Source organism: Spermophilus citellus (assembly GCF_964194105.1).
Source record: "Spermophilus citellus genome assembly, chromosome: 12".
In the NCBI taxonomy this organism is placed as follows: domain Eukaryota; kingdom Metazoa; phylum Chordata; class Mammalia; order Rodentia; family Sciuridae; genus Spermophilus; species Spermophilus citellus.
The window spans coordinates 82,727,595-82,740,569 of record NC_138198.1 but is presented as its reverse complement, the minus strand read 5'-3'; the positions used below and the strand labels follow the sequence as shown (position 1 = coordinate 82,740,569).

The 12,975-nt window shown below is 35.2% G+C and overlaps 1 protein-coding gene across 2 annotated transcripts in view; it reads right to left on the bottom strand.

The window, feature by feature from the left end:
- RBBP8 (RB binding protein 8, endonuclease) overlaps positions 1-12,674 on the bottom strand; it is a 76,176-nt gene extending 63,502 nt beyond the window's left edge. Inside the window, exons 1-3 of one of the 2 annotated variants that reach the window (XM_081263288.1) lie at positions 12,030-12,125; positions 10,304-10,380; positions 9,681-9,887 (exon numbers count right to left, since the gene is read on the bottom strand). In XM_081263288.1, coding sequence (XP_081119414.1) covers positions 9,681-9,789 — 109 coding nt within the window. In that variant the 5' untranslated portion in view covers positions 9,790-9,887; positions 10,304-10,380; positions 12,030-12,125. Of the gene's footprint in view, positions 1-9,680; positions 9,888-10,303; positions 10,381-12,029; positions 12,126-12,474 lie in introns of those variants that run through there. The other variant, XM_081263287.1, reaches the window with a different exon arrangement.
- Positions 12,675-12,975: the final 301 nt, after the last annotated feature.

Genomic DNA, 12,975 nt, shown 5'->3' with positions numbered 1-12,975 from the left:
GAAATGAGACAAGAGCTCAATTTGCTACACACAAACAAAAAACACTGTTATATTGTTTTAGTTCTCTACCCAGAACAAACCATATATGGTTCATGCACTTTCACTTTGAGTTTCTTTTGGTTTTGAATTATAAATGATAAAACTATTATCATCTTTCTGTACAAATAGTAGTTTTATATATAGATCAAATAATTTAACTTCTACCAAAAGTACTATTACTAACATTTTTATAATTGTCTAATTATTTCAATTCCAAAATGGAATCTCCTTATCTTTATGAAATCTGCCATATTTAAGGTGTGCTAATATTGCTTAATATTTAATTATCAAAAAGTGGGTAAAATAATATTTGTGGGTTTCACTGAATTTACAGATGTGAATGCAAATTAAAAAAATAAGAGATGTGAGAGTAACAGAGTGTTCTTAACAAATAGGACACACTGATGTTATAAAGCCAACTTACATACAATTCATTTCATTATTAATTTATATAATCTTCTTTTGGAATTCTGATGAAACATGAAATAAATGAAGCAATTCAAAAATGAACTAAAAAATATGTACCGTTACATTACAACTGCCATACCATTTCTTCAAAGGGGTTCTAATTCTGTCCCCTAAAACCTGCCTCATTTTCTGTGAAAATGATTACCATACATTATCCAGATGTTGATGGAAGAACCAGGCGTGGATGAGACAGCTAATTAAAATGGTAGTGTTTTTAAAAAATACTCTAAATTCTGTTTTATTGCCTATGCTTTTAACAGTAAACCTAATACTGAAGAGACTTGAAAGGGAAAAAAAATGTATACTCAAAAATACAACTGAGACTTTTAAAGAATTCTGAAATTTCTATTAAATCCTATTAAAAAAAGATAAATCCTATTAAAAAATGTTAATTCTGAATTCAAAGCATAAAAAGACTGTATGCTAACAGCATTTGTCATAAAAGGAACACAAGATACTAGAATGAACAATCATGAAAGGATACCATTATCCTAAAGATAAAAGACATAAAAAGTTAGTTACAACTGTCTCCAGAATTTTTATCCCCAGATGACTGGTTTGTATAATGCTGTTCACAGAATATGGGGAATTTTGCATATTCTTCCCATGGTTTTAAAAGAAATGCATTTAGCTTACATGATTAGTACACATACTGTCTTGTATATGGCATATTTTTGTTACCATTTATTATGTTTTGGATAAATGAGGCACCACCCCAAAGGCCAACAACCACAAAACTCTACATGTAGCAGGGTATTCAGATGCATGTAAGTTCCTATAGGTAGATTTCCTTGGCTATATAAATAAAAATTATGTATCTCAGGTACTACCATTCATAACATTTCTCCTTTGTCTTTACTGACATGAAGCTTTCAAAGTAATGAGTCAATTTTGATCCCTATATATATATACTTCAAAACCTGCAATGTCCAGACAAGTCTATGTTTGATGTCTTGCAAATAGCCTCTTATACTGGTTTTTCCAAGTGGATCCCCCACCTTCTTTAAAAAAAGCTAAGTACCTTCAGGCATGTCTTTGATGTTATCACATAGTCAGAGGATCTAATTTTACATGAAACTATGTGGAACACATTGACAACGGATTAGTACTAAAAATATTTTTTTAAAAAGTCCTTTATATTGCAAATTTGCAGTGGTCCAAACCAAAGTAGTTTTAAATGACATAACCATTTTTTAAAAAATAGCAATTATTCATTTAATACCTTCAAGAATCCCTAAGTGATTTGAAACTGGGGAAAGTGGCCTTATCAATGTATTATATCAAAGATTACCTTCTCTTATGCGTTCAAACATATATTCAATAACTACCATTCATTAAACATGGATATTAATCCTAAACACCAACAACTGCTTGTATTCTTCTCATGGTTTTTAAGAGTACACAAACTAACTTTCCTGGAAATATGATGACTATTGAGCACAGCCACAAGGAGTATACAAATTAAAAGAATCATCAATTATTTAACATTTGTGAGTTAGACTATGTAATATTTGTCAGATTCTATAATTTGTTGATTGTGGCTTAATGTACTTATTATAAAGTATATTCTATATTCCTGATGTTTCCTCATCATAAAATAGCAGTCTCTTAAAGACTGTACAACACTAAAGTACATGAGGAAAAATCCAACAAATATTTTGTTCCCATTAAATTTAAAGTTGAAAAATAAAATGGGTTTAGTTTTAAATAGGAATGTTAGTCAGCTTTTCATTATTATAACAAAATGCCTTAAATACTCAACTTTTAAAGAGAAAAGGTGATTCGGGCTCACAGTTTTGAAGGTTCCATTCCAAGATCAAGTGGACTCATTGCTTTGCATCTCTGGTGAGCATGCCATCAATGGCAGGGAGCACATGGCCACAGAGCAAAAGTAAAGCAGGAAGGGGCCAGGGTTCAACAATCCCCTTCAAGACTATGTCCTCAATGGCCTAAGGATAGTAAGACCCACCTTCTAAAGGTTCCACCACTTCAGAATAGTATCGCCTTGGGGACTGAACCTTTAACACATGGACCTTTGGGGAACACATATCCAAACTACAGCAATGGGTATGTGTAAAAAAGAGATAATTATGTTTAATATAAAAAAGCACAGTTTAGATAATGAAACCATATGAAAAATAAGCCAGATACAAAACAGTATATACAATGACCTCAACAATATAAAAATCTATTGCATTTTAGGAAAAGAAGGGGTTAGTGGTACAGGTTGGTGGTATGTGCAAGGACCTGGGTTTAATCCTAACACTGCAAAAGAACAGAAAATCTAAGAAAAAAACAAAAAGTACAAATGTTATATTTGTAGAATGGTGATTTATTTTTCCTTTCCCAACTCTGTAGAATAGTACCTAAAAATTTTTAAAAACTAAAGTAAATGAGTAGTAAAATATTCCCAAGTTTAGACACAAAGTTTAATAATTTTTGTGTCTTTTTGTCGTCGTCGTTTTAGTAAGGGGGAATGAACCCAGGGGCACTTAACCACTGAGCCACATCCCCAGCCCTTTTTATTTTTGGAGACAGGGTTTTGATAAGTTGCTTAGGGCCTCATTAAATCGCTGAGGCTGGCTTTGAATTTTATAATCCTCCTGCCTCAGCCTCCGGAGCTGCTGGGATTACAGGCAATGTGCCACCATGTCCTGCTTGTCATGAGTTTTTAAATACTAAAGTTCAAGAATATGTTCCATTGATCCAGCTACAGACTATGCAATTCATTTAGATACCACTTCCTGACTCTTACTATGTGCCAAAGCATCTTTACACACAAGGATGTAAAGAATCTAAGATAGGAACTCTGCATAATAAAAATTTCATGATCTACTTAATACCAGTTATAAAACTTCAAAAATTAATTATATGAAGGATAAATAATTTAGCATTATGTTTGATAATGGCAGAATGTTAATTCCTCTCTATCAAATGTTTAATAAAAACTTAAGTATGTCTGCTCCGATTTAAATTTTATTTGCTTCATTTCCAGGTCACAACAAACAAAAAAATGTATAATATGTAGAAGAAACTAAAAAGTTTAAACATGAAGCTGTTCTTATGAGAAAAATCTACATTTTTGTTTTTTTAATTTTGACTTGTATTCTTACTATTCTGAGGCCAGTCTCAAACTTGCAATCCTCTTGCCTCAGCCTCCTGAGCTGCTGGGATTCAGGCATGCACCATGCACCCCCAGATGTGATAATAGTATTATAAACCAAAAGGACAATATTGCTATTCAACAGAAGTTGGAGAATTTATTTTTCTTAGTTCTAAAAGTAACACATGCAGTTTATTACATCACTGTTATCAAGATATGCCTTATTTCTGCTATTTCACTGTATGTTTATATTGTATATTTTCCTAAAGAAAATGAATACAACTGCTCCCAAACCCCTGTGTCTTCTTCACTGTTGTATCTTCAGTAACTGCTACCAAGCCTAGCAATATATAATTCAGTAATTATCCACTAAATGAATAACAAGACAGTACAAAAATTCAGAATCCTTCCTCAATGATTTACACTAGACTTTCTGGGTACAGGAGGGGTGAGGGGGAATAATGTAGTCAAGTGAAGGGTGGCATTAATGTTAAATATTCATATTTCTCCCTGGACATATGCCACAAGCATAGTTTATTTTAACATTAGATCTAATAACCAACTGTGATTCTAAACCTTTAAATATTAATGTCAACTAATCTGCCTTTCACATAAACAGCTCTTAGAGATTCATAGGAAAAAAGGGTAAAACCAAAAAAAATTAATAAAGTATGAAAACGTCATAGAAAAATGAATACAAGTCACCCTTAAACTAAGATGTTTAATTTCACTCATAAGAGAAATAAAAACTAAGACTACACTGAAGAAAATAGACACATTAATCAAATATAAATGTGAAAATGTTTAGATACATATTATAAATAAGTACAGATAGACATCTGAGATAACTGAGGAAATGCAAACACTATCATCTAATCTATGTTAGATGATACTAAAGAATTTGTTTTGGGAGCCAGGAGTGTAGCTCAGCGGGAGATCATGTGCTTAGCAGAGCATGTGCTTAACAGTACAAAGCCAACACCCACTATGACCAAAAAACAAAACAAAAAACCCAAATTGTTTTCTTAATGTGATAATGGCATCTTGTGTTTAAGAGTCTACAAGACATACATACTGAAGTATTTATAGATGAAATTATGATAGGGACTTCAAAATAATTGAGTGGAAAAGGAATAGAGAAGGATGTAGAATACATGTAAAACAAGACAAATTGTTTTGATGGCCATGTATTCATAATTGTTGTTGAGTGATGTTGAGTGTTGATGTTAAGTCATTGTTTTCTTGACTTTTGTATACATGTAAAATTTCTTCACATAAAAAACAATCTTAAACCTTTTGTAAAAAAAAGAATATACTTCAGAAAACTTTGGAAGAAAACACTCAGAAACTAAGAAGTGGTTATTTGTGTTTGAGTTTTGACATTTTTAGAAAAAGCTAAAATTTCAAAAAATTTAATGGAAAAATACAAATAATAACCTCATTCCATCAATATCTGGTTTCCTAAATGAACAATATTGTAGCCTGAATGCATCAGCAATGTTATATGCTAGAAGAGGGCTATAACAGGAACATGGATCAGCATAATCAATGAAAAAGCATAAAAGAGCACTAAAATATGCAAATGAAATAAACAAGAGGTAGCTAAACTCTAACTCGTCATAAATTAAAACATATATAAATGAAGGCTTTTAGTAAAGTTGCAGAATACAAAATCACCATGAAAAAATCAGTTATGTGCAGGACACGGTGGTACACTTCTATGATCCAGAAACCCAGGAGGTTGAGCCAGGAGGATCCTGAGTCTGAAGCTAGCCTGGAGAACTTTTCAAGGCCCTGCCTCAAAATAAAATAAAAAGGCTGGGGGTGTAGCTCAGTGTTAGTGTCCTTAGGTTCAATACCTACTAGCCCCCCCCCCACACCCCAAAAAAGTCAATTATGTTTCTATTAACTAACAATGAACAATCTGAAAAATAAATTAAAGAATTTTATTTATTATAGCATCAAAGAGAATAAAATACTTAGGAATAACTTAGCAGTAAGCTTCACCAAGGAGACAAAGGACTTGTATATGGAAAACTACAAAATTTTGCTGAAAGAAATTATAGAAGACACTAATAAATGAAATGACATCCTATGTTTATGAAGTGAAAAAGAATACTATTAAGACACCAACATTCTTCAAAGTGATCTATAGATTCAATATCATTCCTATCAAAATCCCAATGTTGTTTCTTGTAGAAGAAGAAAAATCTGTACTAAAATTCACAAGTAATCTTAGGGGATCTGAATAGCCACAACAATTTTGAAAAAGAACAAAACTGAAGATCTTAACACTTCTTGATCTCAAAACTTGCTACAAAGCTACAATAACCAAAACACTGTGGTATTTCCATAAATAAAGACCAGTAGAATACAATGGAGAAGCCAGAAATAAATCCTGTTTATGGTCAAATGATTTCAAGGATGCAAGATCATTCAAAGGGAAAAGGACAGTCTTTTCAACAAATGGTGTTAAGAAGACTGGATATCCACATGCAGGACTGTAGCTGGGCATTTATACCATATGTAAAATTTAACTTAAAATGGATCAAATGCTTACATGTAATGTTAAAACTATAAAACTCTGTGAAGAAAACATGAGTTGAAAGCTTTATAACATGGATTTGTTAATTATTTCTTGGATATGACAGAGAAAACAGAAAGGACCACAATGAAATACCACTTCACACCCATTAGGGTGGCCACCCAAAAGAACTGAGAGCATGGTCTCAAAGAGATACTTGTTTATATTATTCACAACAGTTCAAAGATGGAAGTAATTCAAATGGCTATTGCCAGATGAATACATAAGCAAAAGGTATATACATATAATGGGATAATATTTGCCTTAAAAAGAAAATTCTAACACATACTCAACATGAATGAAACTACAAATCATTATGTTATGTGAAATAACTAGTCTTAAAAGGACAATGATTATATGGTTCCACTTATATAAGGTATCTAGAGTAATCAAATTCATAGATAATACAATAGAATGTTGGTAGCCAGGGGCTTGGGGGAAGAGAAAAATGGGAAGTTGTTGCTTAATGGGAACAGTTAGTTTTGCAAAATGGAAAGAGTTCTGGCAACAGTTGATGCTGATGGTTTCACAAAAACAGGAATGTACTTGATGGTTAAATGACAAATAGGATGTTATGTTAAATTTTACCACATTTTTAAAAAGTAAGTACCCTCCTTGTTGCTACCAAAGGAGAGATAGAAACTAAGAATTTTATGTTTTCTCCTAGAAATTCTACAGCCTTTTTTTTCTTTTTTTTTAAACAAACATAAAGGGAATAATAAAAAGTAATCAGGGGCTGGGGTTGTGGCTCAGTAGTAGAGTGCTTGCCTAGCATGTGTGAGGCACTGGGTTCAATCCTCAGTACCACATATAAATAAAGTTCTATCAACAACTAATAAATATATTTTTTTAAAAAAGTAATCAGTATGTGAAAGTTCTGTTAAAAGATTTTTGGAGCATCCCATCATCCATAGCTAGGATAATACACAGCAGGCACTGAAAAACACATTATGGATGCTGATTCCGAATGATAGCAACAACATATATTGTTTACCATGTATGCCACTCCTCCAAATACTCTACATCTATTAAGTTATTTAATATAATGAAGCATATATTATTAGTATGTTTATTTTATCCATGAGGAATATGAGGCATTATAAAGTTAAATAAATTGAACAAAGTCACTATCTCTATTCAAATTAGATGACAGAAATGACTTTTAAACACTAGTAGTCTAGATGCAGAATTCATGGACTAAGACACTATATCTCATGCCTCTTTCTTAACCTATCAAATATACTCACAATCAATAGAGGTAGGCACTCAAGATGGAAGTTTTAGAGTTAATCCTAAAGGCACGATGTCAAACACTACAGCATAGCATACAGAGCTAATCTACCTTTCTAAGTATCATATCCTATTCATTCCTCCAAACTTCCACCCCTTTCCTCTTTGAGCAGTATTAAACTACCTTTTATTCCTTGACTAATATCAAGTTCGTATCTCCAAACTTTTGCATATGCTATTCACTGTATTAAGAAAATTCTCTCTCCTCTACCATCTTTATTGCCTCATTAGTTAAACTTACCCAGTTGTGAAGTCTGTCTGACAGTAACCCCCACCACACATGCACACACTCCTGGTTCTTTATGTTCTCAGATGACATGGTATACTATATTAAATTCTAAATTAGAAATTTCCTTAAAACTAGGAATATCTATGATTTGTGCTTATTCATAAAGTTTGGCATATAGTAAGCATCCAATATGGTGGGCACAGTGATGCATACCTGTAATCTCAGAAATTCAAGAGGCTGAGGACACAGGAATATAGTAAGTTCAAGGCCAGCCTTAGTAATTTAGGGAGACTTTATCTCAAAATTAAAAAATTTAAAATAACTAGGGATGTAATGTAGCTCAGTGGTAAAGTATTCCTGAGTTCAATCCCTATGACAATCCTCCACCAAATGATTTAAAAAAACAGTAAACACCCAATATGCCCTTCTAGATAGTGTCTCCAGATATATTGGGGCTTCCAAAGTTGTTTTTAGGACTTACATATCAGAATCCATTAATTAATAATGAGGCTATCATCATGCAATTCTATCAGAAGCTAAATTTGTCATGTGAAAGTTCAAACATAGACCCACAGACTGTAATTCAGATTTAGGTGGGTCACATTTTACATTAAGTACTGCAGTACTAAACCCACGGTTGCAATATGTAACCAAGAAACAATTTTAGGTGGGCACAGTGGTATACACCTGTAAATCCAGCTACTGGAGAGGCTGAGGCAGGAGGATTACAAGTTTGAGGCCAGACTGGACAACTTAGTGAGAACATGCCGTAAAATAAATAAATAAATAAATAAATAAATAATAAGAGAGAGAAAGAAAGAAAAATAAAAGGTCTAGGAATAAAGCTCAATGGTAAAGTGCCCCTGGGTTCAATTCCCCAGTACTAAAAAAAAAAAAAAAGGAAATAACTGCGATACTACGAAGCATTTCTCATACACAAGATCAGTGTACTAACCATAAATATTCCAGAATTAAAGTATATCAAAGTTTGATATCAAATCTTGAGCTTAGCATTAATAGAAGTTTCCTTTTATATAATCATCCTAGCTACAATTGCTCAATCCTATATAGTCACTGTATTTCATATATAAGCCTTTTTTTTTTTAGTTCTTATTTCATTGTATGGTAATTGGTTTTTTAAAATTTATTATTTAAAAAAAATTTCTATTGTAGATGGACACAATATCTTTATTTTATTTATTTATCTTTATGTGTTGCTGAGGATTGAACCCAGTGCCTCACACACGCTAGATATGTGCTATCACTGAGCTACCACCGCAGCGCCCCCCTGTAATTATTTGCTTAAATGACTACCTCTACTGGACTGTGGGATCTTTGAAAGTAAACTACCACTATCTCAGTGCTTAGCAGCAAAAAAAAAATTTCCAAAGGTTGTCAAAAGACTTAAGCCCAATAATACTTTTTGTATCTGTAAATAATCCTGCAAATAATTTTACAGTAGAGAATTAAGTTCAGAGGTCACATAACTTGGCTGAGATCCCACAGCAAGTAGGCAAATGAAATTCAAATTCAAATCCAGGTCTTCAGTAAATAAATTCTAATTCTTTTTCACCACCCATTTCATGTTACCATAAACAACTACAAGCTGTTCAAGAACTATGTCCTATAGTAGCAGCTGTAGAATTTTAACAATTCACCCATAAGAATGAATCTCAAAAAAATTAAAACAATAAATGCTGCTGAAAGATGGAACATTTGAACTTAAAGAAGATCATTTCTCAGAGGTGGGGTTGTGGCTCAGTAGTAGAGTGCTTGCCTCACTGTGTGAGGCACTGGGTTTGATTCTCAGCACTCCATATAAATAAATAAATAAAATAAAGGTTCATCAACAACTAAAAAAAAAATTTAAAAAGGTAATTTCTTCTCTCTATAAATACATAAAACTAGCATACAAAGTTACTATTATAGTCTCAATAAAATGTTGCTGTAAGTATTTAAGATGTCACCTTGTACTTCTTTATCATGATATTCTTTTAGTTTTGTCCAAAGTTCCTTAAAGTCATTAGATATATCTGCAGAATTCGGGCTTCCACAACTGCTTCCAGAGATGTTCATCTTGCTTAACAGGTTCCACACTTCTATTTGCTTAATGTTTTCTGACCTTTTTTGTTACATTATATAGGTGTGAAGTTGTCTTTAGACAGCTGAAATACCTGAAACGACAGATTGCAACATAAATAAACTTTGTTGTTCACCTTTATGTAATTTGAAGTCAGGATGAAACACAAGCCCAGTTGTTTTAAAAGTTTTCCTTATTTACCCACAATCAATCATTTTGAGAATTTGGGAAGGGTTGATGGGGTGTGAGGAAATAAGATAAACCTCTTGATTTTAGTTATTTGGCCTTTACATAGGGGAAATATCTTATTGCACCTACAGAGAAGTAATTACTTATGTTCTGTTAAACTAAAAGGACTGATACTGACAGGTCTGTACTCAGTCAGTCAGTATTGATTTACCATTATAAAAGAATTTATTGCTTTCTTAACTTTTGAATTGATGTGGAGTACAAAACTATACCAAGAAACCATTAAAAAAGTAAAATGATGCCAGGCACTTTGGTGCACACCTTCAATCCAATCAACTCTGGAGACTGAGGCAGGAAGATCTCAAGTTCAAGGCCCAACTCAGCAAAGAAGGAAGACACTGTCTCAAAAAAAAAAAGAAAGAAAGAAAGAAAGAAAGAAAGAAAGAAAGAAAGAAGGAAAGAAAGAAGGAAGGAAGGAAGGAAAGAAAAAAAGAAAAAAGAAAGAGGGCTGAGATGTTGCTAGTGGTAAAGCACCTCTGGGTTCAATCTCAATACCAAGGGAGGGGGAAAAAAGTAAAATGATAAATGAATTTACTAAATTCAAATCTGGCTCCTTAGTGAATGCTATACCGTTGCTAACAAGTGCCCAAACTGATTTAAGTGTACCTGACTAACAATTTATTGAGGTATCTAATGAAGAAGCTAAAATAAAATCTCTAAAGGAAACAAGAATATGTGTGAAACTACTTGGTAACCTATAAATACTACAGAAATAAATATATAGTTTTATCAAGCTTTTAAAAACTGATATTGGACTTTTAAAAAACAATTAGCAAAAACTAGCCAGACCCCAGCGACGCACATGTATAATCCCAGTAGCTTGAGAGGCTGACAGGAGGATCAAGAGTTCAAAGCCAGCCTCAGCAAAAGTGAGGCACTAAGTAACTCAGTAAGACCCTGTCTCTAAATAAAACATAAAATAGGGCTGGGGATATGACCCAGTGCCCAAAATTCAATTAAAAAATTAGCGAAAACTGAACATATACTGTATTTCAGATATTTGGGAGTTATAAATTTTCTTGGGTTTGATAATAATATAGTCACTAAAAACGCCTTATCTGCCAAAGAAATATATACTGAAGTGTGTATAGATTAAGCAATATATTCTTTGCGATTGGCATGAAAATATTCCTACTAATACAAATAATGGGTGCTGGGTGGAAAGATGAAATAAAAAATGCTAAACTTTCACAATTATTGATGCTGAACGATGGGTACGTATATGACAGGGTTCATAATTGTACTGTCTCTCGTGTATACTCATTTCCATGTTAAAGTTTTAAAAAACGGGATTAGGTGAACTACATTAATACAGCTATTTCCAAAGAAGCTGGTATTCTACTATCTTTTAACCAAAAAAGATAAATTACGAGGCTTACATTATTGCCATTAAAACCCACCAATTATTATGTGTATAAAAGCAAAAGGCTATGTTAGTTTACATTTATTATACTTAATCTTCAGAACAACTCTATAAAACAGCCACAATTATAAATTTCATTTTAGAGTTGAGGAAACAGGTGTAACAGTCAAGTCGTGAGCCAAAAAAATACCTAGGCAGCAGGAAAAGCAACAACAAAAAAGTAAAAATAAGCTAACCGTTCCAATTAAGTGAACAGTTTAAAGGTTTAATTGAAACTTTTAAATTGGACAGTATTAGTTTAAAACCAATGAATTTAAGCGTCCTTAAGAAACAAACTAAAACAATCAAATGCTTTAAACACACACTCTCTCTCTCTTTATCAAAAGCAAACTTGCAAATCCTGGCTCAGGAAACCCTGTCCTCCTTCCTGCCCACTCAGCACTTCTGGCTGACATCTCTCTGGTGGCACTGAACCGTTACCGCTGCACAGTGAGCCTTGATCTCAAAGAACGTACATCTTGCCACCCGAATTGCACTATGGGCTCCAAGACTAGTGATAATTCATTCCTGTGCATTCCCTAGCACTGTAAACCAGCACACTGAAGGCATCAATAAGATATTTACTGTCGCAACACACGTCCTTTCACACCGGTGAGGCAAGAGGAACTGCCCAAGGCACTTGCAGGAGTGCAGCGGTTCTCACTTCCCTCCCGGTCTCCACCAGCCTCTCCTCAGCACCGCGCACAATCCGCGCGCGCTTCTGGTGAAAATGCGCCCAAGGCCGGCGCGGGAATCGCGCACGGCGCGGTCAGCGCATGCGCGCGGGCGTGCCGGGCGCTGGGAGGCGCGTCCTCAGCCCGCGCGGGAGAACAAGAACCACACAGAATGCCAGCTGGGGGCACCTCCACAGAGTTCACACTCAGCCCAGCCTACGTCCTCACAACCCGAGTGCCTGTGGTACTCTCCAAACCCCGAGAGCCAAACTCCTACGACGAGCGCGCAACTCCAGACCGGAAATAGCCCCTAGGACTCGGCACTCAGGGTGGGGGAAAAGAAGATTCGTACTCACAGCTTCCAGGACAGCCTCGAAATTCTCGAGAGCCCCAGGACAGGAGCAGATGCCCTCTGGGGTTGTAAAGGGACAGCAGCTCCCTGTTCCCCGTCGCCCCCTTCTTTCACCAGACTAGCAGATCCTGGTCCAGGGCTGGGGGAAGGCCGGAGGGCGGCCGGCCCGGCTTGGAAGCGGCCGGCCCCGCCCAGCCCGGGAGCCCAGCGACGTCACGTGACGTCATGCGACGTCACGCGGGAGAGTTCCCGCGGCGGCACGCCCTTTCCTCCTCGCTGGCTCGGTCGCGGAGTCTGAAGGAGGGGTTTAGCTGGAGGGTAGAGGGTTTCCTGCGAGCAGAAGGGACCGGCCCCAAGAGCTTGGCGTCCGCGACAGCGTTTTGGAGGTGCCCTGAGGAAAACTAAAACTGTTCTGTCTGGGGAGCCCCAGCCGTTGATGTCTGTGAACGCTGTCTTCCTGTGCATGTGACAAAAGCATATTTCAAGGAAAGCGTGTAGGAGGAGG